This window comes from Astyanax mexicanus, chromosome 1 (genome assembly GCF_023375975.1).
Source record: "Astyanax mexicanus isolate ESR-SI-001 chromosome 1, AstMex3_surface, whole genome shotgun sequence".
Lineage (NCBI taxonomy): Eukaryota > Metazoa > Chordata > Actinopteri > Characiformes > Acestrorhamphidae > Astyanax > Astyanax mexicanus.
Window position 1 is genome coordinate 74119616 of NC_064408.1, and position 23748 is coordinate 74143363.

Sequence of the window (23748 nt, forward strand, 5' to 3'; positions counted from 1 at the left end):
TTTCAGGTTCAGACAGGGGGTATACTCGACTGCGTGGGGGTGTGGGGTTGGGGAGAAGGTCAATGGAGCAGTCCCAGGGCCTGTGTGGTGGCAGCTGAGTGGCACGTTCTTTACTGAACACTTCCTTCAGATCTTGATAACAGTCTGGGACAGAGAATGTGTTAAGCAGATCAGGGCTCTCGACAGTGGTGGCAAGACACGGTATGGTCAGACAATGGTCATAGCAGTAGTTGCTCCATTTAATAATCTCCCCATGTTTCCAGGAAATTTGGGGATTGTGTTGAGCTAGCCAACTAAAACCTAAAATTATAGGGTGATCAGGTGACTCAATAATCAGAAAGGATATAGTCTCTTGGTGGAAAAGGCCAACCTGAAAGGGTATCTCTACAGTTTGTTTAGACACAGTTCCTTTGCCCAGTGGACGTCCATCCAGGGCTTTAATCTTGAGTGTGGTGTCCATAGTCTGAAGGGGTATCTGTAGCTGACTGGCCAGTCCCACATCCATGAAGTTTCCGGCGGCCCCAGAATCTATAAGTGCTAGAACAGAAAACTTTTCTGAGTGTAGAGCCAGATGTACTGGAATATTAAGGAGTTTAAGATCAGCAGAGAATAGAGTTACACTCACCTCTGCCGTCCCAGAGCAACTGGGACGGGTAGGGCAGGACGCGCATATGTGGCCAGGCTGGCCACAATAGATACATAGCCCCTCTCTGCGTCTTCTCTGCTTCTCTTGAGGAGTGAGGCGAGCCCGTCCAAGCTGCATAGGCTCAGATTCACAGACGGGGGCGTGGCTAGGTTGACTGGCGAGTGGTGTGGGCTCCCTTGTGAGTCTCCTTTTGCTGCGCAGAAGGTTGTCGAGAGAGATGGCTGCGTCTATTAACTGATTGAGGGTCAGTTCTTGTCCCCTAAAAACTAGCTCTGCCTGTAGGTCCTCCCTTAATCCCCTCTGGAACATAGTTTTTAATGCCGGCTCACTCCACCCGCTGCCCGCTGCTAGAGTGCGGAAGTCGAGGGCGTAACTCACCGCAGAACGGGTGCCTTGTTTGAGATCGCATATTTGTAAACCCACCTCTTTTCCGGCGGCCGGGTGGTCAAATACAGCTTTGAACTGAGCTAAAAACTGAGTCTCAGAGTGTAAAATGTCACTGTTAGCTGACCATAACGCGGTGGCCCATTCCTTGGCTTTACCGGTCAGCAAAGACAATACAAAGTGAATTTTATCCGTCTCGAGGCGGAACTGTGTAGCGTTATGAGTCATATAAAGCGTGCACTGCATTAAAAAACTCTTACACGCTCCCGGAGAGCCATCATAACGTTCGGGAACGGCGATAAACACAGAAGAGGGAGAAGCGGCTGGCATACTTATGTCCGCAGCAATTTCTGGTCCAACAGCAGCAGGCTCAGCTGCGGGGGGAGTCACACGCTGCACCAAACCTTGAATGAGCTGGACCAACTCCTCAAGCTTCTGCTCCTGGGTAGCCATTCGCTCCTCAAGACCCGCTGGATCCATTGTAGGCGACGTCTTATGTCACGTGAGACCAAGGATGAGGATCCAAAAGCAGGTTTATTTACACAGACAGAATAATCCAGGCAGAAGTAACAATCAGGGAATATCCAAAAATCGCAGTCCAGAAAACGAGAGCAGGAGTCAAAAAACCAGAGTAACATAAACATATAGAAGTGCTTCGAAATGCAAGGTATGACCAGACAAGACGTCGCACCTGAGTGCAGGTGTGGTGTCTATTTATACAATACTAAAGCTCCCGAAGAAGGACTAAAACTGTGGCGAGAGTGACCTCCTGAGGCGAGGAGGTGCAACACCTGGGTCACTGGTAACAGGTATAATTGGACCTATCTTGCACAAGGCACGTCACAATACGTATTGCTATCTTACATACTGCAAATGGTCTCTTTCATGGCAAAGTCAGAGCTCATCTGGCTCTTAAATGAAATGTGTTAAGTGAAACGCTGATTGGTTTATTGCATTTTATTACCTATGATTAGTAAAAATAATTAGTACATGCCTTATTCGTGTTTCGAGCTGCGCAAGGCATACTTTTCCCATTGTTATGACAGCAAAGACACACTGACACGCCTTAAATCAAGCTCAGCGGTTAACGGCTCGCCTTAAATTTGCTAAAATAGGACCCAAAGCATCATTAGCCACTGATATCTAAAACAAATTACAGAAGTCATATGTGGTTCAGGTCATTTTAATGTGCGTGTGTGTTTGAGTGTGTGTGTGTTTGTGTAATCAATATGCACTTCAATGTGTGTTGCCTCACATTGGCCATCTGTTGTAGTGCTAAGGTGGAAGATGTGTTGTGGCTTAGCTCATTTGATCAGCCTTGGAATATTCATGTATATTCGCATGCTAGTGTTTTTCCACAGAGAGCTATAAACCACAGGGAGCCCATACTGAGACCGTTCATTTTTTCTGGTTTTGCTGCTATGGGCGCAACTCTGGCCCTTCCCGCGGTGCTCAAGTATGCCGGCGCATGCTCTCTCTCTCTCTCACACACACATACACACACACGCAAACACACACATACACACCATATCACTCACTCATTCACACACGCTCAGCTTGTGTTTACTGTGGCCTTCACTTTGGCTTCTTCCCTATGGTGAGCTTTCCTCTTGGTTCCCCTACTCGCTAGCCATGCAGAGCACTTCAAATGGCATGGAATATTTAATTAGCTCTGCCTCTGCAGATAGTCTTATCAGTGACTGACTCTTACTTAGGCCATTTGCATGTCTTTTTTAACAGTGGGGTTCAGAGGCTCTCTTCAGGGGATAGAAGCAGTCAGGTCCCTTAAGCTCAGCTCCCCCCCAACCCATCTTCATCACCACCCACCCACACCATATTAGCATGCCTTTGAATCCTCAGGCAGCTTTCAGTAATGCGCAGCACTTCCTGAGGACATCAGAGGTACTGCATCAAAACAGACAGCTTTTGGTGGCGCTGAAAACATTTTGGGGACCTACAGTAGAGCTATTTTGTCACTTAAAGAACAAACTTACTTAAGGTTTAGGAGCAAAACACCTCATAGACCCAGACTTGTACTCTCCATGAGGGAATGGTGCTGATTGTCCTGAAATAGCTTTTGGTGCTTTGCCTACATTTCCCTTTTTTTTTTTTTCTTTTTGACATATATGAAAAGCACTAAACTTAAAAACTTAAACTTAAAATCACTTTGATTTAGCTGACATTAAAAGTAAACATTGATTTTTATTCTCCTCATTTTATTTTGGGGATGGAAGATTTTGGTTGATTGTGACTTTTTTTATATATACACAGCTTCATTACATATACCGGCTAGCTTATAGATCCACACATCTGCCAGATCAAAAAGAATCAAGAACAAGCCAGGCAAGCCAATGGCGACATTGGAGAGGAAAACTCCCTCAGAAAATTAAGAAGAAACCTTTGAAAAGTTAGTCTCAAAGGGAGAACCAATCCTCCTCTGGTCAACACAGGATAGCAGCACAACTAGCAAAAGGTTTAGACCAAACCAACATCTGAATGGCAATGCCAAATCTTAATACAGCTAAATATTCTGAGACGTAAAACATATACAGTTGAACCGTGTTACAAACTTAGTGACCACACTCTACCACAGGACTGGGGTAAAAATATTCTTACTCCTATTTTTGTTTACATCTATTTCTATTTACCACAACTGCACCATGAGACAAAAGGATAGAGCTATCGTTTCTTTAAGAAATGCTTAAAAAATGACTGTTCACAATGCTTCGCTATTCCTTCTACATCTGTGTCTACCACCTTCAGACTCCATTACCCAGATTGCACCAAACACTTATATCACTCATTCACTCCTTCACATGACTAATCACATGACACCTCCCAGTTTACAATCACCCAAGTATTGATTTCACCTGTTCACCTCACTGTATATACCCCTGCACTTTACTCTCTCACAGCCGAGTATTAGACTGGTTCTCTCTGTCTATACAAGCCTTTATCTTGCCTATTGTTTTCTGTGTATGACTGTTTTAGTATCTTTTAACATGATTCTGCTTTGCCCTCCTGTACTGCCCTGCCATGTTTTTGACCTGGACTCTTTTACGATTCTTGATAAGTTTACTGCCTTTTTTATTGGCCTTTTGATACTTGCCTGTTGTATATCACAAGTTTGGATTACCCCTTTTTTTAATAAAGCCCTTTTATTATATCTGCACTTGTCTCATCTGTGCCTGGCCCTGACATTTGCTATAGATACAGATAAGAGATAATAAACTAGGTTTTATAAAAATCTGAGAATTCCTTTAAATGTCTTGACCTTTTAATTGTTTGAACCAACCAGATATATAATAACATTAAAAAAACAGTCAAGAAAGGCACTAAGAAGACTGGATAGAATTCGATAGATAGTTTTTGTCTTCTAAACTATATTCTATTCTTCAATAAATTGAATCAGAAAAAGAGAGAGAGTAGACTCCTGATGAAATTAAGGGAAGATGGCTCTGGATTGCTGGACAGTCGTTACGTAGCTGCCTAAGGGAAAGTCTTTTTCCAGGCCTCCTGTTAACCTACAGGAAGCGTGTTCACATGTCCTGAGATGGTGAAATACACAGAGATGTGGACAAAGGTCAAGTCCTGTGGGGGGAGCCCAGAGGAAAATGGTGTATTTCTGTGTGTTTCAGAGGGAACTGCGGTGAGCAGGTACAAACCCTGTGAAATGTTACCATGCCAACCAAGCAGCGAAGAACATTTGAAATTCGTTTATTTTTTAATCTTGGAAATAGATGGTGAGCAGAGAGAGATGCGTGAGATATGCCTGTGTGTGTGTGTGTGTGTGTGTGTGTGCGTGTGTGCATGCATGCGTGCGTGCGTGTCTGACAGGTAAAACCAGCACGATAAGGAGGTCTGTTCTCCACCTAAGTCTGGTTTCCAGCTTTCTCACTGGTTTCTGGCCAGTATAAAAGCTACAATTCTTCTGGTCAGCCATTCTGATAGTGACCTTGTGTGATTTAAAGCAGACAATATATGCAAATTTTGTTTTAAAAAGAAATTAGAAGAATAAATAAGCAAACAAGAGTGAACACAGCTCCACTGGGAGTTTTAAAAAGTATCTTTTGAATGTCCCCCACCAGCCTGAGTCATGCAAGGCATAAAAATGCTACTGCTGTAGCTGGATGGTGTTTGCAATTGCACTTCATACACTGAACAAACAGTAAAGGTACAAACAGCACAAGCAAGCAAGTGCTAAAAGCAAAGTTTACCGTCAGCAAAAGGGGCAAATGCTAAAAGCAAAAAAGACTAAATTGCTAATTACTAAATTATTTACTTGTGCATATTTGACATTTATTTATATTACCATGATTATCATAGAGGGCAAATCCATTCTAAAAGCCTCTGTTTTGGGTACAGTAACCTTTATGCAGCGCTTTCAAATGAATCCTCACAGAAACAGAAAAGCTACAATGTCTAGTCTGTTTTTGAATGGTCACACCTGAATGTTCGCACCTACTCATAGCACCAAGGTTCTGTTGCTGTAAGTACAGTGAATCTGTTTTTGGTGTTTAGCCCTTAACATTCTGCAGAAAAATCGTACAAACCTGTAAGAAGCATTTTACTGTAAAAAACAAAACTTAAAATTGTTCTCTTCAATGTGATTTTTAAGTAAACCGAACAAGAAATATTGAACTGCAGCATAAACCATAGAAAACCAACTGCATTAACTAACATTATTAGGTTTCTTGTTAAAAGTTGGCCTGACTAAATCATTTGTGTTGGCAAAATTTACTAACTCTAGTTGAACTTTAGTTGAGGCCAGGCCAACTATACTGTGCACATGCTCAGCTTGACTCTTTAGTTAAACGGGGTCTACTGAGCAAGTCTGCAGGGGTTTTCATCAGATGTTGGTCACAATTAGCATATTGGGCGTGTCCTCCCACATCTCACTCATTATCAGTGTGTAGTCAGTCTCCTTAGGCTGCTTCTCTTATGATTTACATATGTGTTATATAATAGTTAACAGCCTGGTCTCAGTGTTGAGAGCTATAAGAGCAAGTTACTGTGTTTTGAATTGTTCAGTTTGATTATATGCTGTCTGAGTCCAGCTGGTAATATTTGCATTACTGCAAGCTTATATGACTGAAAATAAGACGTATGCATAATAGTAATTAATTATTAATTGGCAATTTAAATTAACACCAAATATAGTGTTGTGTTCATTATGAGTTTGATATTTATGTAAAATGTGATTGACGCAAGTTAATTGTTTTAGTTTAAGACTTACAGTAAAAACTTAACGAGGCCAACTAACAGTATAAATTTAATGTTTAAGTTGGTGAGTCTTAATAATAAGAAGAAGTTTTTATGCATGTTAAAATTTAATTATCTGAACTAAAGATTTCCAGTTGGCTTAACTGTCGGTTAAAAAATGGCCTCAAAACTCTGGTGCAGTAAGTTGTCTTGAAATTCTGAGTTTTCTTAACTTTTTCATTTTTACAGCTGATGCAAATTAATCGTTTTATTATTTTTTAGATGCCATTCAGATGGTTTTCTGGTTTTATGTATAGCAATTGCTTTTACCCTGGATAAACTGTTTTTTGAGGGTTGGCTACAGGCTTGCGATTAATCTGGAAGCTTTAACACTTTCTCATAATCTCATTAATTTACACACACACACGCAAACACACACATGCTGCTGTTTCAATTAAGTTTTCCAAGTTTCCTCTATTTTCTGCCTGTTTAATCCACTCTTAATTAGACATCAAAAAGGACTATCTGTGTTCAAAGTTACATATTTTTTTATATATTTAAATATAGATAAAAACCTACTGTGAATATGTTACCTTAACAGCATATATACAGCACATACATATAAATATAAGATATGCTATGTGCTGTTAGTCTGGGCAACTTGTAAATGTGATATTCCCCTGAGCATTCCCGGTTCCCTCACTTTGCAGAAGCACACAGTACGTGAACAAGCTGTGCTAAATTGGTCTTGTGGTGTGTGTGTGGGTGTGATACCCCTTAATAAAATGGCGCCTTGTCCAGGGGGTATTCCTGCATTGTGCCCAATGATCCCATATAGGCTCCAGACTTACTACTCATTACTCCCTGGCCAGGATAAGAAAGGATATGATGATGGATGGATGTCATTATTCAGACTGGAATTGAACAAAGGGTAGCTGTACATGTTGTTCTCAGTGGAAATGGAAAATGTAAGAATGCAAAAGAACATATAGTATACCATGTATACCATGTTACCATGAAATTTTCATCCCCCCCTTCTCATTATTAATGTGTTTTCTTTCTTTTTATGATTTTTAAGAATTATTGTGGCCAGCCCAAGTAACGCCTGTGTAATAATCACTGTGTCTAATCAGCTTTTTGATATGTCACACCTGTGACTGGTGGATGGTTTATCTTAGCAAAGGAGAAGAGCTCACTAACACAGATTTAGACCCAATTGTGAACAGAATTTGAGAGAAAAGGGCATTTTTGTACATAGGAAAAGTCTTTGAGTTCAGCTAATTAAAATTGGGAGAAAAACCAAAAGTGTTTATGTTTTTATTTAGTGTAAATAGATGTATACATCTATATGTTACAGCATGTTACATATCTCTGCACCTTATCCTCTTCACACAACTTTAGATTGTACTGTGGCATTACTGCACTTTCTTTTTATTAATTGTGGTGTTCTAATTCTTTGTTGCACAATTTATTGGACACTGCATGCTATGTTGTCTACATTGTATTGTTTATTTCTTGTTCAATTTGTTGATCTACTTTTTTGTGTTGTCTATCTATTCTTATCTGTTATCCCTCTATTCTTCTTTGTTATCCCTCTATTCTTCTTTGTTATCTATCTGTTTTGTATTGCTTGTTGCAGCTGGAAGCCTAAATTTATCTTTCTGTCTGTCAGTCTGTTTTTCTCTCTGTCTGTCTGTCTATCCATCGGTCCATCTTGCACCATGGTCCTGGAGAAACTCAGTGATGTCCCATTGTGTACTTGTACTCAGATGGAATGACAATAAAAGTCTCTTGACTTGACCTGAAGTAATTTAGTACAACAGCATTCATAAATTCACATTTTATGACAAATTCAGTTTAAACCGCCATTAGAAGCTTAGAACTCTACAGGAACAGTTTTTACTTTTCTGTTTTAGTGTTAAACCTGTAGCCATGTGGATCCATAGATTCATCAGATCTGCTAGTGCATTTACTGATGCCATAAACAAGACATCAGAATTAGAAAATTAGAAAGCAGACAGAACATGAGGTTTGCTATTTATTAGTGAACATTAGACTTTAGACACATTCAGCTCAACAGACTTCAGGATGAATCTTTTAGTCTTCCCTACCATGGCTTAAAAACTGACATCTACACAGAACACAAAAAAAGAACCATTAATCCAACAATGCATACCAACCATACGTAAATAAGCCAGTGGCAGTAAGTCAGCAAGCTGGGTTTGGTTGTAGATGGAGAACAGAACAGAGTTTGTTTAGAGTGTATAATGAACGGTTTTCTAATGCAGCAGTGAAAGCTTCAGTGCATCAAGAGAGCCCCAGTAAACCCAGTTCTGTCTCCCCAACTACAATCACTCCCACCATGATGATTGCTTTGCTCTTACAACACCCACAGACAGTCTGTAAACCCATTGTAAAGATTGCAAAACGTTTTAATCATGTATGCAGTACATATTATTAGTATTATGACCAAGTGTGGGGCAGCAGTGGAAGCGCCCATAGCGTGTCAAAGTCTGGTCATGCTTTCTGAGCCATTTGAAATTTAAGGTCAAAGCTTTGTCTACCTCCTGCTTAGCAGAACAAACTCAGCATCAATCTAGCTGGACAGAACTCAATGTATTTAACTTACCTTCAACATGGCAGACCTTTAACACTGTTAATTAAGTCAGGGTTATAACAGAGCAAATCAAAATTAGTGACTTACAGAAATGCTAAATGACATCTGTTTAGTCTTTAATAACTAAATAATACATTAGACACTGCTATAAGTACACACAAGCTAAGAAACTGAAAGAAGCATTGTTTACCTATATTAACTATATTATGTTTTCACTTGGTTTTATTACAGTTGTTTAGTACAACTATTGGGAGTTCACCATTGACTTTAGTTAAAAACTAGGGTCAGTACTGGAAAAGATCACTTTTGGCACCTGTGCCTCCCATATATTCTTAGATCTCTCTGATTGGCTGGTTTTGTTGGTGATGATCGTGACATCCACTGTGCTAGATCCAGATTCTTTAGCCTGTAGCTTAGAAGAGCATAACAGGGTCGAATCCATTTGTACCTGAGAAGAGTCCACACTTTCTTGCTTTTTCTCTGCTGTCTTCAGTTAAAAAAAAAAACTGAGGCAGCCATTTATCACCTCCTTAGCAACCTTTGCTGCTTGCTCCTGAATGACCATCTTCTGGCATGAGGAAATGGCTTCAGTGACGAGGCCGGCAGCCGAGCATTAAGGTTCCTTCACTTCCATATGGACATTTTCAGATAAAGGCAATATTTAGCCAGATACCTCAAAATCAGAAACGTCAGACACCTCAGACTCAAAAACGGAAGATAAATTGCCCTTACTATTTCATAGAGGATAAACTGACACCAGAACATCCTAACCCAGAGAAACAGGTTCTCAATTCTGAAGCTCCAGTAAAGCAGACATATGCATGTTTGTGTGTGTGGATGAGTTAAATTTACCTCCTTCAACAACACACGACTCCTCTTCTCAGGAAGGCAGTGGATATAAGTAAGCTTGGTTAGTTAGTGAGCTTAGCAGAGCACTCCTATCTTTTTGTGTGTTGTGTGTGAAAGCTGTTCAGTTATGCTAAAAATAGCTGTAAATAAGGTTAAATAGTCTCTTGGAATGCTGAAGCAGTAGATACTTCAGACTGTGTTCACTTTACATACAATATGACTGCAAACCATCTAACATGAACTGACCAGATATTCAAAATAATTTGAAAGACACAAACTCTTGAAAGTGCACACGGCAGAATAAGGTTGATGAAGATCAGTTTATTCACACTGTGTTTTACAATACACTACAATTGCACTAAAGCCATTTTACATAGAGTTGGCATCCATAGCTATCTACAATCAATAATTTTTGTAAAATGGGAAAATATATACACTACCGTTCAAAAGTTTGGGGTCACATTGAAACGTCCTTATTTTTGAAGGAAAAGCACTGTACTTTTCAATGAAGATAACTTTAAACTAGTCCTAACTTTAAACAAATACACTCTGTACATTGCTAATGTGGTAAATGACTATTCTAGCTGCAAATGTCTGGTTTTGGTGCAATATCTACATAGGTGTATAGAGGCCCATTTCCAGCAACTATCACTCCAGTGTTCTAATGGTACAATGTGTTTGCTCATTGGCTCAGAAGGCTAATTGATGATTAGAAAACCCTTGTGCAATCATGTTCACCAACTTGTGGGAGCTGCTTCTAGAAGCGTGGGGTGCAATTTCTCCAGCTTACCTCAACAAATTAACAGCTAGAATGCCAAAGGTGTGCAATGCTGTAATTGCTGCATTAATACAAATCATTATTTCTAACCTTGTCAATGTCTTGTCTCTATTTTCTATTCATTTCACAACGCATGGTGGTGAATAAGTGTGACGTTTCATGGAAAACACAAAATTGTTTGAGTGACCCCAAACTTTTGAACGGTAGTGTATTTTTCAAATCAGTGATGACTGGAATGTACAGTGTGAATATTGTTAAAAAGGAAATATGCATGTTTATTCTATGGTAATGTTAATTGTCTGTATAATTACTAAATCAATATCTTAATATGTGAATAAAAACAAACAAACAAAAATACATAGAAACTGTTCAAGGCAGCATTTTTATTGTATATCTCATATCTATTTCACACTAAAATCATGTGGATTGTATGGCAAATTATTACTTGAGATAATGGCACTACATGATGATCGTTGAATTATTAACTGAACAAATTCCAAATAAGAAAACACTGCTGACTGTCAGAATCTTGTTGCTTAATTCCAACTGGCTTTTTACCAGCATCTACAGGCACCTGTATGGTCTTGCTCTCATTCTTTTCATCATTTTTTTATTCTTATCAGAATAGAATGATGGCTGGGTTTTATCTATCCTCCAGCACTCCGCACTGTTACAGCCTGCCATCTGCAAGATTGAGTCAACCCCTGCGTTCCTCGCTGGGTATATATATTGTGGTGAGCACCAGGGCTGCGTGGCTGCTGGTTTGTACAGCATCAGTGGCAGGGTTCACATGCAGCAGAAACAGGCTGTGGAGGCTTTCACCTTGATTTGTGCTGTGGTACTGTTGTTGTATAGGAAGGTTGCCAGCCCCACCGGAGAGCTCGAGCGACTCCCGTAATTGGCTTTGACTTTCAAGAATGTCAACGAGATTTGAGGACTTTTTTTTTTTTGCAACAAGGTAATCAATATTAAATATGACTACTGACAGAGATTTTCTGCAAAATGTCAAGATTGTTTTAATGTCAATCAGCCAAAATACCAGTTAGTGTGAGATGAATGGTCATCATCCTGCTTAGTCCCTAAATCCAAGACTTTAAATACAAATTCATTTTTGCATTCATTAAAGCCTTTTTAATTATATAATAAAAAAGTAATTAAATGAATGTTGAATGGGGACTGTAAGGCATTTAACATTCAGTATACTAAACCATTCTAATAACCTATAGGATTATTATTACCTATATAGTTATCATCCAAAGTTGGTTTGGTAAATCATTGTTTAATGATGTTAAATCAGGTGAGCTGATGATGGAATTGAACACATTCACATGCCAGCCAGAAGCATCCACGAGCAACCTGTAACTAAACAGACATGAGAAAATAAGCATTGTATGACAAAGGTTAACAATCTTGAATATTTTTTTTGTATTTTTAGGATGCACCAGCATTTTACAGTACACATACAGTAGCTGAACCCAACATTAGTTGGACATGGACATTTTGCTCAACATTTTTAAATGTACTAATACTTTTCCCAATAATAACATCTAAAAAGATAGATTCAGTTATTTACGTGGAATAATTAAGCATCAAGTGTCCTTTTTGACAGTCATCATTGTCAGGGTTTTTCTTACAAACTAATGAAAACAATTTAAATCCATGTCCAACCAATGGGAAGTCAGAGTTATGAAGTATTGTTCACAAGTGAAGATGATTCCAAGAGTTACAAAACCCAGATAACAAATGTCTGGTACACTGGATACTAGGACTGAAGTTATCACTTGTTTTATGTGGGTGATCAGTAAATTCTCACTTTGTTCACATGAGATTTCTAAGTGTTTTTTTCTGGTTCGCTAGCATGAGAAAATGAAACATCAAAGACATGAACAAATGTCCTCAAAGAGCACACTCTCTTGGACAGCGCTGGAAGTCACAGTTGTTATCCGTGACAGATGAAAAGAACGTTGCTTGACACATTAGAGTAGAATGGATGACATCTTGTGACACTGTTTCCATTTCAAAGACTTTATCCTAACATAGTAAATTTAATATGAACAGTCCAGCATTAATATATTTTTCAAGTATGATATCTTTATCAGTGTAGACTATTATTTAAAAAAAAAAAAAAAATTATCCTAACACTAATTCCCAGACAGCATACAATTATTTCTACTTGTGAATGATGTCTTTCTCAAAGCTTTGCCTAGGGCACTTGCTGCACTAATGTCCCTCCAGCCAGTCATGAACAATTTGCACTTGACCTTCTTGAGATAAGTCTGTAATATCAACGTGCAGCTTCAGTAAGGGTTCAAATCCTGCTGCTCTACACCTTCTCCCACATGAGCCACAAGCTTAACAAGCTTTACTGTTGTGGGAAAAGAGGAAATATTGATATATAAATAGACTTTTATGGAGATTTGACCTTTCCAAGCTGTTTCTTACAGATTTCAAGCCAGAAGCATCAAACTTTTTTTTCATAGCTTCCGGCCATTTCAGCTCCCATTAATATTCTTTTCTCATTTTCCTGTGATCTCTCTGTACACACCCATCATTTGGATTGCTTCAGATCTCACCAGCGCAATAACATCCACAGCACATTCTAATTTCCATTGTTGCCTATGTGTGGTTAACATACGCAATCGCATCGTTCCTTTCTTTCATCCTTGCTGTAGATCCCGATAGCGGTTTATTAAATATGTTGGAGTAGCTCATTCTCAAACAGCTTTGAAGTTATAAAACTTTCACTTAGCACTGTTAAAGGCTATTTTACCTTTGGGTCCATTTATATGCACATTTTACTTTTTTTCTTTATTATTCATCTTTAAAAATTATAAACTGCTCCTAAAGTAAATTTGATATTTGGTTAAAGCTCAAGGCAGGAGGAAATAAGGAGCTTACACCTTTTACAACCACTCCCCTTTTTCTATTGCTTTTTTTTCAATTCATAAGCATATATACTGTAACCAGAGACTGTAGAAAAGATGGACGCTGTGTCGCCATTCCCATTTATTTAATGAAAATGAAGCCAAAATCTTCCGCCATGTTGGCGATCCTGAGACCCGAGTCTGCACAGTAGAGACCAGAGGAGGGAGAAAGACTGTGAAGAGCAGCCTACTCATTTAAATAAACCCCACCCCTGAGGGCTGCCTCCACAGAGCTATACACAGTCTATGGTACCACCCATAGAGGCATAGGTCCCACCCCGGCTAGGTGTAGCCCAGCCCTTTTACAATAACCACACCGTTTTGAATAGAGCTGAATAACGTTAATTTAACAATATAAGCAGAGGTTACACTAGCTGTTGCATTTAAATAATGAAGGTAGAATTACAGCATATTAGAAAAAAACGTGATTAAAAGTTGTCTGTTTTGCCATTGAAACCTATGGGGGTGGGTGGGGTTACACAGCTTTCTGCAATCGAACAGCAGGGGGCGCCCGACCTGTGGTGGCTTTACTTTTGTGAGACGATGCTCTGTCCAGCTATACACAGTCTATTGTCACACTTCACGTGTCCAGTAGGCCTGCTGTCATGGTGTGGAGTGCGTTTTTGTATGAAGCCAGATCACCCTTGCTCTTCATTACAGCCCAGTGTTATGTTAATGAGGTCCTGCCACCAGTGGTCCTACCTTTTCTGAATGTAAACTTCATGTGCACTATTCCAACAGGACAATGCTCATCCATACAGTACCATCCCAGAGCTTTCAAATACCTAGGATGCTTTCGGACAAGTTATCGACCATACTGCAAAATCTGCAAAATCAGCTGGAACTGCATGAATGTTTAAGCTGCATAGGATGGATTATCGCAGGACACTGTTAGGAACCTCTACAGCTCCATGCTGAGTTGTCTGACATGTTGCGTGTGGCTTTTTATGTACTGCTATCGGAGAGTTCTGTGCCAAGCAGCTTCTATCTAATATCACCACAGAAACATATACCTTTGGACAAGGGCTACACTATATATCGTTTAGGCATCGTCATTGCGATGTGCGCATGCGCAGTAGTCACATCGCAGGACATGCAATGTCAAATAAGGCAATTAAATTACGTCATGTTGCAGTGTTTTGATTCTTGACACAAGAAGTAGATACACAGCGCTGTCTCTGTGTCTGTGTGAGTGACAGGCTGCTGCTCCATCCACATGGTCCATGGTCCATCCATGATACGGCCCCCATCCACATGGTTAGGCACATGCTTGTAAACTCATGTGTCGAAAGCTGTGCACCTCAATCCAGCACAGTTTTGCGCAGATATTTCCAGTTACAGCTGAAAACATGCTTTTAATATCAGAAAAATGCACCTACAGTATTTACCTTTTAAAAAGTCATTTAAATGCTTTGATGAAAGGGCTGATTACTGTTGTATTGCTGTTTTTTTCGGGTTTTAAGTGCTCGGCGCTGATCCAGCTCTTGATCGGTTCGGACACGAGACAGCGGGTGGGGGGGTGGGTCTGGTGACGTCATGGGCCCTGCATTGTTTAATTTTGGAATTAATATCGCAAAAAAAAACATTGCAATGTAAATTTTTTCCAATATCATGCAGCCCTACTTTGGACTCCATTCACACTACCTAGAAAAATTTTCTGTGGGTGAATAAAGCATATGTGTCTCTAAGTCACTTTGGATTAGAGCTTTTGATAAATTACAACAGTATTAAGATAAACATATAATCCTTTATTTGCTTTGCTGAAATGAGTTTTAAACTTTCATATCTGATGCCAGCTTCACCATATTCACACAGTGCTACTAGCTTGTAATAACTCTACAACATCAGTCATGCCTTCACTTTCAGTAATGGTTCTTTATCACTTAGCTTGTCCAGAAATGCATGTGTCCTTTAATGGTGTGTCAAAGCACGAATTACACTTTTTAGCTGTTAAGGAACTCCAGGAGCAATAAATAGCATGTATTATTTACCACAGGAAATGCTGCTTTAAGTGCAATAAAAGCAACACAATGATATCAAATAAGTATATTTATCATGTAATGCTATATGTAGTGTACACTGTATTCCGGATGTGTACTCTGCCACTTCCATTCTCACACAGTATGACGCATGCAAAACCTTTTACCGGAGGCCTAGCTGTGCTGATTGCTGTGAAGGGCAAGGTCAGTGTTAATCACAGCTGAACAGTGGCAGCTGATCATGTGTACCCTGATGCTAAGAGAAGATCTGTTCATGCTGAACCTTCCTCCACCCACTTACTGTAGTATAAACCACACCATTCATTTGTTACTCACCAACATAAACCACGTGTCATGGCGTAGCCTTCATATTAACCAGGCATAAACAAAATCAGACATGAGCTTTGGCTCTCTGTCATATAATCTGTTCAAGAGATGTTTTTCATTTGTATACTGTACAGGCCATGATATGCACAAAACAGATTTTCTGATGCATTTCACGAGCATGCTGTTCTAATGTTGAACACTTGTGCCACCTCGTGGTCAACTGCAAGTAAGACATGTTGTCTTGAACATACAGTGCCCTCCATAATTATTGGCACCCCTGGTTAAGATGTGTTCTTTAGCTTCTCATAAATTGAGTTTTGTTCAAAATAATATAGGACCACGATGGAAAAAAGAGTAAAATACAACCTTTAACTCAAGTGAATTTATTCAGTAGGAAAAAAATCCCACATTAAGAAATAATTATTTAACATCAAATCATGTGTGCCACAATTATTAGCACCCCTGATGTTAATACTTTGTACAACCCCCTTTTGCCAACAAAACAGCACCTAATCTTCTCCTGTAATGTTTCACAAGATGGGAGAATACAGAAAGAGGGATCTTTGACCATTCCTCTTTGCACATTCTCTCTAAATCATCCAACGACCTGGGTCCTCTCCTCTGCACTCTCCTCTTCAGCTCACCCCACAGGTTTTCAATGGGGTTGAGGTCTGGGGACTGAGATGGCCATGGGAGGAGCTTGATTCTGTGTGCGGTGAACCATTTCTGTGTAGATTTGGCCACATGTTTAGGGTCATTATCTTGCTGAAAGACCCAGTGACGACCCATCTTCAGCTTTCGGGCAGAAGCCACCAGATTTTGTTTTAAAATGTCCTGGTATTTTAGAGCATTCATGATGCCATGCACCCTAACAAGGTTCCCAGGGCCTTTAGAAGAGAAACAGGCCCACAGCATCACTGATCCCCCGCCGTATTTCACAGTGGGCATGAGGTGCTTTTCTGCATACTCAGCTCTTGTGTTACGCCAGACCCACTTAGAGCATTTGTTGCCAAAAAGCTCTATCTTTGTTTCATCTGACCAAAGCACACGGTCCCAGTTGAAGTCCCAGTACCGCTTAGCAAACTCCAAACGTTTGTGTTTATGATTGTGAGTGAGAAATGGTTTCTTCCGTGCATGCCTCCCAAACAGCTTGTTGGCATGTAGATAGCGCCTTATGGTTGTTTTGGAGACTTTGTGACCCCAAGAAGCTACCATTTGTTGCAATTCTGTAACAGTGAGCTTTGGAGAACTTTTTATTTCTCTTATCATCCTCCTCACTGTGCGTGGTGGCAAAATAAACTTGCGTCCTCGTCCAGGCTTGTTTACCACTGTTACAGTTGTTTTAAACTTCTTAATAATTCCTCTGACAGTAGATATGGACAGGTGTAGGCGAGTAGCGATTTTCTTGTAGCCATTGCCTGACTTGTGAAGGTCAACACACATCTGCCTCACTTGAATGGTATGTTCCTTTGTCTTTCCCATGTTGAAGATAAATGACCTCTGTGTCACGTCATATTTATACCCCAGGGAAACAGGAAGTTGTGAATTACTAATTAAATGTTCCTACATACTCTGATCAACTTCGTAAACTACTGTAGAAGTGACAGAAATACTTTTATTAAATTTATTTCCTAAGAATTGTTAGGGGTGCCAATAATTGTGGAACAGGTGATTTTATGAAGAATAATTATTTCTTAGTCAGGGATTTTATTTCCCCCTTAAAATTTACTTGAGTTAAAGGTTGGACTTTACTTTTTTTCCCATCGTGGTCCTATATTATTTTGAACAAAACTCAATTTATGAGAAGCTAAAGAACACATCTTAACCAGGGGTGCCAATAATTATGGAGGGCACTGTATAATGTGAAAATAAAATTTAGTGGGTGCTTAAACAATTCTTAATTTAAATAAACTTAAAATATAGTCATATAATCAACTTGTGTATTAAATATGGCACAAAATTATTTTATATTTAGGCGGCCTTACAATTAAAGTAACTTACATCATAAAACAGACTTTGTAAGGAACTATGTAAGCTATTACTATGTTATCAATTTTTTTTGTATTCATATCAAGTCAATGTCTAATAGGTGAACTAAACACTATAGTTCGTTTTTTTAACAAGAAAAACATTATAAAAACCTAAATACTATATTAGTAGCAGACATAGCACTCAGGAGAAGGAGTAAGAGGAAATACAAAACATCATTTAACATTATTAGTGCAGGCCATCGCTGATATAATTCATTTTATTATACTGTGTTTTCTTTACAGTTTTTTTTCTTCAATTGCTAACACACTAAATTGACATGCATAGAACAATTATTTAAATTGACATACAGATGATAGACTTTTTCTAAACTCTAAACACATTTCCTGCTTAACACACATTGTACAGTTCAAATGGCAATGCAAATTTTATATGCATTGAACACTTTTATCTGCATAACACACAACAATCTAACATAAAGTCACATGTTTCCATATCAGAACACTGCCATTCAAAAAGAGAGGAAGAGGGGAGGAAAGATTGAGAGGGGTAGGAAGAGGTAGAGGTAGAGCTGGTAGAGGAAGAGGTAGAGGTAGAGCTGGTAGAGGAAGAGGTAGAGCTGGTAGAGGAAGAGGTAGAGGTAGAGCTGGTAGTGGAAGAGGTAGAGCTGGTAGAGGAAGAGTGAGAGGTAGAGCTGGTAGAGGAGTTCATGGCAAAAGAAGAAAACAACTTTCAAATGAAATCAGAGCAGCCTTTGCTGATCATCTCATCCATCGTGGGCTGACAATGTGAGAGGCTGGACAGAGAGTGCAGCCCAACTTCAGCCATTTTACTTTCACCTCTGTCACCTAGACATAGATAGCATTTTTTTTATAATTATTACAGCATGTGTGTCTGTATTATGGAAAAGTTGACTAAAGATGAGAGTGTTTCTCATTATGACCAACAGTATGTAGTTGGTTAGAGTTAAATCTGGTAATATGAGACAAGTGTGTGCTATTTGGTGCAAGTTTGATTTTGATTATGCTGTATGTAGTTTGTAGTTTGGGTGTGTATACGCTGTTTAAGCATGTGGTTTTGTGAATTGTATAAGAATAAAAACTTTGACCTTTAAAAAAAGCCTAGCAAAAAATTTAATTTTACAAAATTGTATTTTAGCTATTTAAAAAACTGTAACACTAATATACACTGCCACAATTAAATTGTATAGTTTGAAATGATAATAATATGTAGCAATTTAAAAATCTCAATATCTGCCCACAATGTATACAGATGTAGAATATATGATCTGCCTCGTCCTATAGATTTCTTTACGGTCTTAAAATTTTGATGTTTGATTTTTTTTTTTTTTTGGGTATAATTTGCACACAGCATTGACTTCCAATAAAAGGTAAGACTTTTTTCTTCTTCTGCAGTAAAGTTGTCATTTTGGATATACATGTTTTTAGACACTGCTGATATAGACCAGTATATAACAGTCTCCTACAGTCATTTTAGTAGGTTGATGTAACACTAACTCATTCTTTCTCTTGTTTCGGTGATTTTATTCCTCGTCATGCTCTCTCCTACCGTGCTCATCTTCACTTCTCACACCTGCTCCTCTCCAAGCCAGCACCATATCAGTGATTCTACACACATAATCTGTCTGTCAAATTATATTAGACATGCTCTTATTCTCCTTCACGTTTACCATCATTAGTGTCTCTTTCATTGCTTTTCTCCCACTAAGACTCTTGTCATTATGATTTTTGCATTATTACATCTCCTGACAGTGTGAGTTAGTGCAGAATCAGAAATAATAAGGTCAGGTATTACAGATAATCATGGAGACCTACGGAGGCAGGACTTGCTAAACAGGTAGTAGCTTAGCTTAGTTTCAGGTAGACTATGTACATATTATATATTATATACACATGTTCACAGGTCACATGAACATTATGCCACATGTAAAAACATCAGAAAATACTGTGTTATCAAAGATTGTTTATATTTTACATATACACATTTAAAATGTCATTATGTCCACTCCCCTCCAGAAGTATTGGAACAGTGAGGCTGATTGTTTTATTTCTACTGTAGACTGAAAACAATTGGGTTTGAAACTAAAGGACGAAACAAAAGATCAAACTTTCAGTTTTTATCTTCAAGTATTTCCATACTGAATCTGATACACAGTTTAGAAAAGTCTAAACCCACATATTTTTCTTGTGAGCAATATAATGGGAACAGATAAACTTAAAAGTAAATAAGAGTGACTAAGACTTAAGTTGCAAACCCTTTGCTTTCAATAACTACATTATGTCTGTGACCTACTGACATTACTACCGTTCTGCATTTTTTTCCTGTGATGCTTTACTAGGCAGGCAACATTCACTGCCACAAAACTATATATATATATATATATATATATATATATATATATATATATATATATATATATATATATATATATATATATATATGCATAATTTGTGCACTTTATGGACAAACGTAATGTGATAGCAACTCATTGTTTCTTCCTTAATCAAGTTTATCCTACTTCTGTTGAAGACTCTGTGCATTAGTGATGTTAGGTTTTCAGATGATCACCTATCCTATTTAATAATGTTTTTAAATGTTGTGCAGTAAAAATCTCAATTATTCTCAAGAAGACCCAATTATTTTTCTTAAAACCTCATTCATTGTTTTAACACAGCCTTGCTCATAATTTTGTCTAATCTTATTTTACAGGCCTTCAGAAATAAGTATAACAGTTGTGGCTCATCCAAGAAAAATTAAGAGTTTAAAATTTAAAAGGCATACTCAACAGCAAGATTTACCTTTGTATGAAGGCCAAAGTAAAGTAATAAACTAATTATACAATTAGAATTGACAGATTTGGCTTCAAGTGTGATGTACCCATAAATCTTGCAAATTGCTTTAACCCCCTCAAATTTAACACTTGGTTAGTGAAAGTCTGAACAGTCAAAATATGAAAAAAAAGCAATTTAGGACAGCAACTTGAGACATGCAACCCTTTCTTGAAAATATATTCTAGTTGGTACTCTTAAATAGCAGGTCACAAATTAAACAATTGATTCACTGCTGTTCACTTCTTATAGCAGATTTCATTAAAGCACTTCAATGTTTACATATGCAGCCTAACAGAAAAGTAGCCCAATGCATTACATGACTGTTACTGTGTAGCCCCTCAAATGTTGTGTGAAGAACGTCAACTAATCATTTTTGAAAACACTCGACCCCAAGTATGAAAACCAAGAACGACAACAGTTTTAACCAGAAAAAAAAGTGTTTATTGGGAATTCCAATTCAACTTCATCTTGGTGGCTTTGGATGAGTTGTCCACATGGCTGGTGCTCAGCAATCCAAGCACTTAATCCATCTGAAATAAATTAAACAACTATTAAAACATCTGAACCATAAGTAACAATAGCTTTTACATTTCCTCATTTTTCCCCAACAAAAGGAGTATTATGTTACTAACAGGACAAAAGCATCCCACCCCTGGGCAAAACAATGAGTAAGGGAATACTTGCCTTTATAAAGCCGATGTCCTTTGCATATTGTCTGAAGCACTGACGGCACATGTTGAGCCCATATTTGCGAATCAGACCATGTCTGTTTGAGCATACACGGCTGTAGAAAAGAAAAAAGGGAGGGGAAAGCGTTTAGTTAGAAAGTCAACATAACTTAACACCCACAACTGGAGGTATATATTTTTATTTAGGTGCACAGCAACACTGAAGCATTTAACAGTATTACTGTAAAACTGTCAAGTTATACATTTAGTGCACAAAACCATGTAGCTTACTTACTGTGTTTACACTTCGCATTGTTTACTGCAATGTACCCAATGTATGCTCTATTAGTGATTACTTAACACAGCTGCATTCAACATCTATATAGCTAGTTCAATAAAGATAATCAACATGCTATCTACCTTTTAATAATCTATAACATGCAACCTATATATGTACCGCTTTACAATAACAATGAAAAACACCTCACAAATGCACTTTAAATAAGAAACTCGATTATGAATTCTTTTAAATGTAACAATTGCTCATTCGTTTTTGTCGCACATGAATTTGACTTAGTCTGGTCGGGTTGCATTTATTGATGAAAACGTGTTTATTATTCATGCAAGTGTATCCAATTTATCAGTCATAAAGAATGAGGTTAATGTCTTTGTCATGGTGTATAAACAGTGTTAAGTTTTAGTTTTTCACTACAGTTTAGTAAGTGGACTAAATAACTACTACATCCTGTCATCAACTACATGGGCTGCATCTTTTCGCACTTCAAAATAATTGGTTTCTGGAAGGTTATTTATGAATTTGACTGAGAGGATTATAAATAAGGGTTAATTTAGTGTTGGAGTAAATAAATTATTTCTGTCCGTGTTCATACTGCTGCGTGATAAGGCACAACACAAGTTCTTTCTCCTTCTGGTTTGTGCAAAGGCTGCCTCTGCTTCCTGTAAAATGATCCGAACTCTCTAGAAGAGTGTTTTCACACTGCAGACGAACCGGACCATGGTTCAATCCTGATAGCTAGTTAATTAGTTAACCACTTAACTTACAGAGAACAAGCTAAGTTAGGTGTTTACCAACAGCTAGTTTGGTTCCCTAGTTAGTGTAAAACGGAACTGTTCCATATATTTTGAGAGTAATAAGCGTTAGGATAAAGGAAAGTTCTAAAAACTAATTAATTAGCTAGTTAAGCTAATTTAACCACTGTTTATTTTAGTCACCTCGTTGGGTCGGAACAAAATCTGGCCCTTTATTTCGGATCAAACAGAACAGTCCGAAACCGAACAGTGGCGGTGTGAAAGCGCCCTACACTAGTTGTGAGATGAATGTTGAGTTAGTTAGCTAGGTTAACACTAGCTTTCTTAGCAGTCCCGGGCCGGGACCATCTCTACTGGAGGACTAGGTAAAACGCGGAATCAGACAATAGCATAGTGCCACAATCCCGGATTGCTAGTAAACTAGATGAACTAACGCAACTTAATCTACAGAACACAGCAAATTTAGTTTCCTAAGTATTGTAAAACATGACATTTTGTTGATTGAGTAAATAAGCTTATAAACATTACAATAATAGAAAGTTATAAAAATCCAATTAATTAAGCGCTAGTTCCCCTAATTTAACTTTTTTAGCGGGTTACTTTTTAGGGTCGGACCCAAATCTGATCTTTAGGCTCGGATCAAACAGAAAAGTCCAAATCCGAACAGTGGAGGTGTGGAAGCGCCCTACACTAGTCGGGAGATGTTAAGTGGCTACCTAGGTTAACAGTAGTTAATCCAGCAGATATAACGTTGCAATAGTAAAGCCTCAGATACCCGGATCATTAGCGAGCCCGTGAGAACTGAACAGTTAACGTCGTTCTAACGCGCAGAAAATGCTCTTTATAAGTAGTCGATTTAAGACACAGAACTCCTGCTAATGTAGAATATGTCCGCTGCTAAATAAATCCAGTACTCAGCGATGCTGTTAGCAGCTAGCTAACCCCTAGCCGAGCCCTGGCGGCTAACCCTAGCCGAGCCCGCCATGTTAGCGCGGCGCTCCTCCATGTGCTCCTCGAGTTTCTCAGCTCTAAACAAACATCCCGGGACCCGGAGCGCGGATTCCCCACCGCACTGAACCCCACCACCCACAACACGCGCAGCGGCCGCCCTACTGACCAGGATCGGGATCCCTGGCCGAATTTCCGCGGGTGACTCCAGTAGAGCTGCTGGTGGCCCATCTTGTCTCTCTCGCTCGGGATGTCGAAAAGGAAGGAGCATTAGCGCGCATGCGCGAATAAACGGCTCTTCTTCTGCCGTCCCCTCACACGCTAAGCTGTGGAGGTCTGCCCCTACAGCTCCCCCTGTTTTTCAGATACTGGTTCATTTTCATTTAATTAAAGGAGAGTATCTTCAACCTCAATGAAGAAAAATAAACACTGGATGTAACCATAGATGTAACCGGTCATATCTTAATTAATGTGTCATTTTGCTTTCATGCATGTGCCATGTGCAGCTGTGGTGCAGCTATGCAGCTGTAGCTGC

The 23748-nt window shown here is 38.8% G+C and overlaps 1 protein-coding gene across 1 annotated transcript; it reads right to left on the bottom strand.

Annotated features, from left to right (window-relative positions):
* Positions 1-20965: 20965 nt before the first annotated feature.
* Positions 20966-23525, bottom strand: rps29 (ribosomal protein S29). Its single transcript, XM_007230731.3, has 3 exons — positions 23383-23525; positions 21232-21331; positions 20966-21077 (listed from the first exon to the last, which is right to left on the bottom strand). Exons 1-3 carry the CDS (start codon positions 23442-23444, stop codon positions 21069-21071), a joined length of 171 nt encoding a protein of 56 aa, XP_007230793.1. The 5' UTR covers positions 23445-23525; the 3' UTR covers positions 20966-21068.
* Positions 23526-23748: the final 223 nt, after the last annotated feature.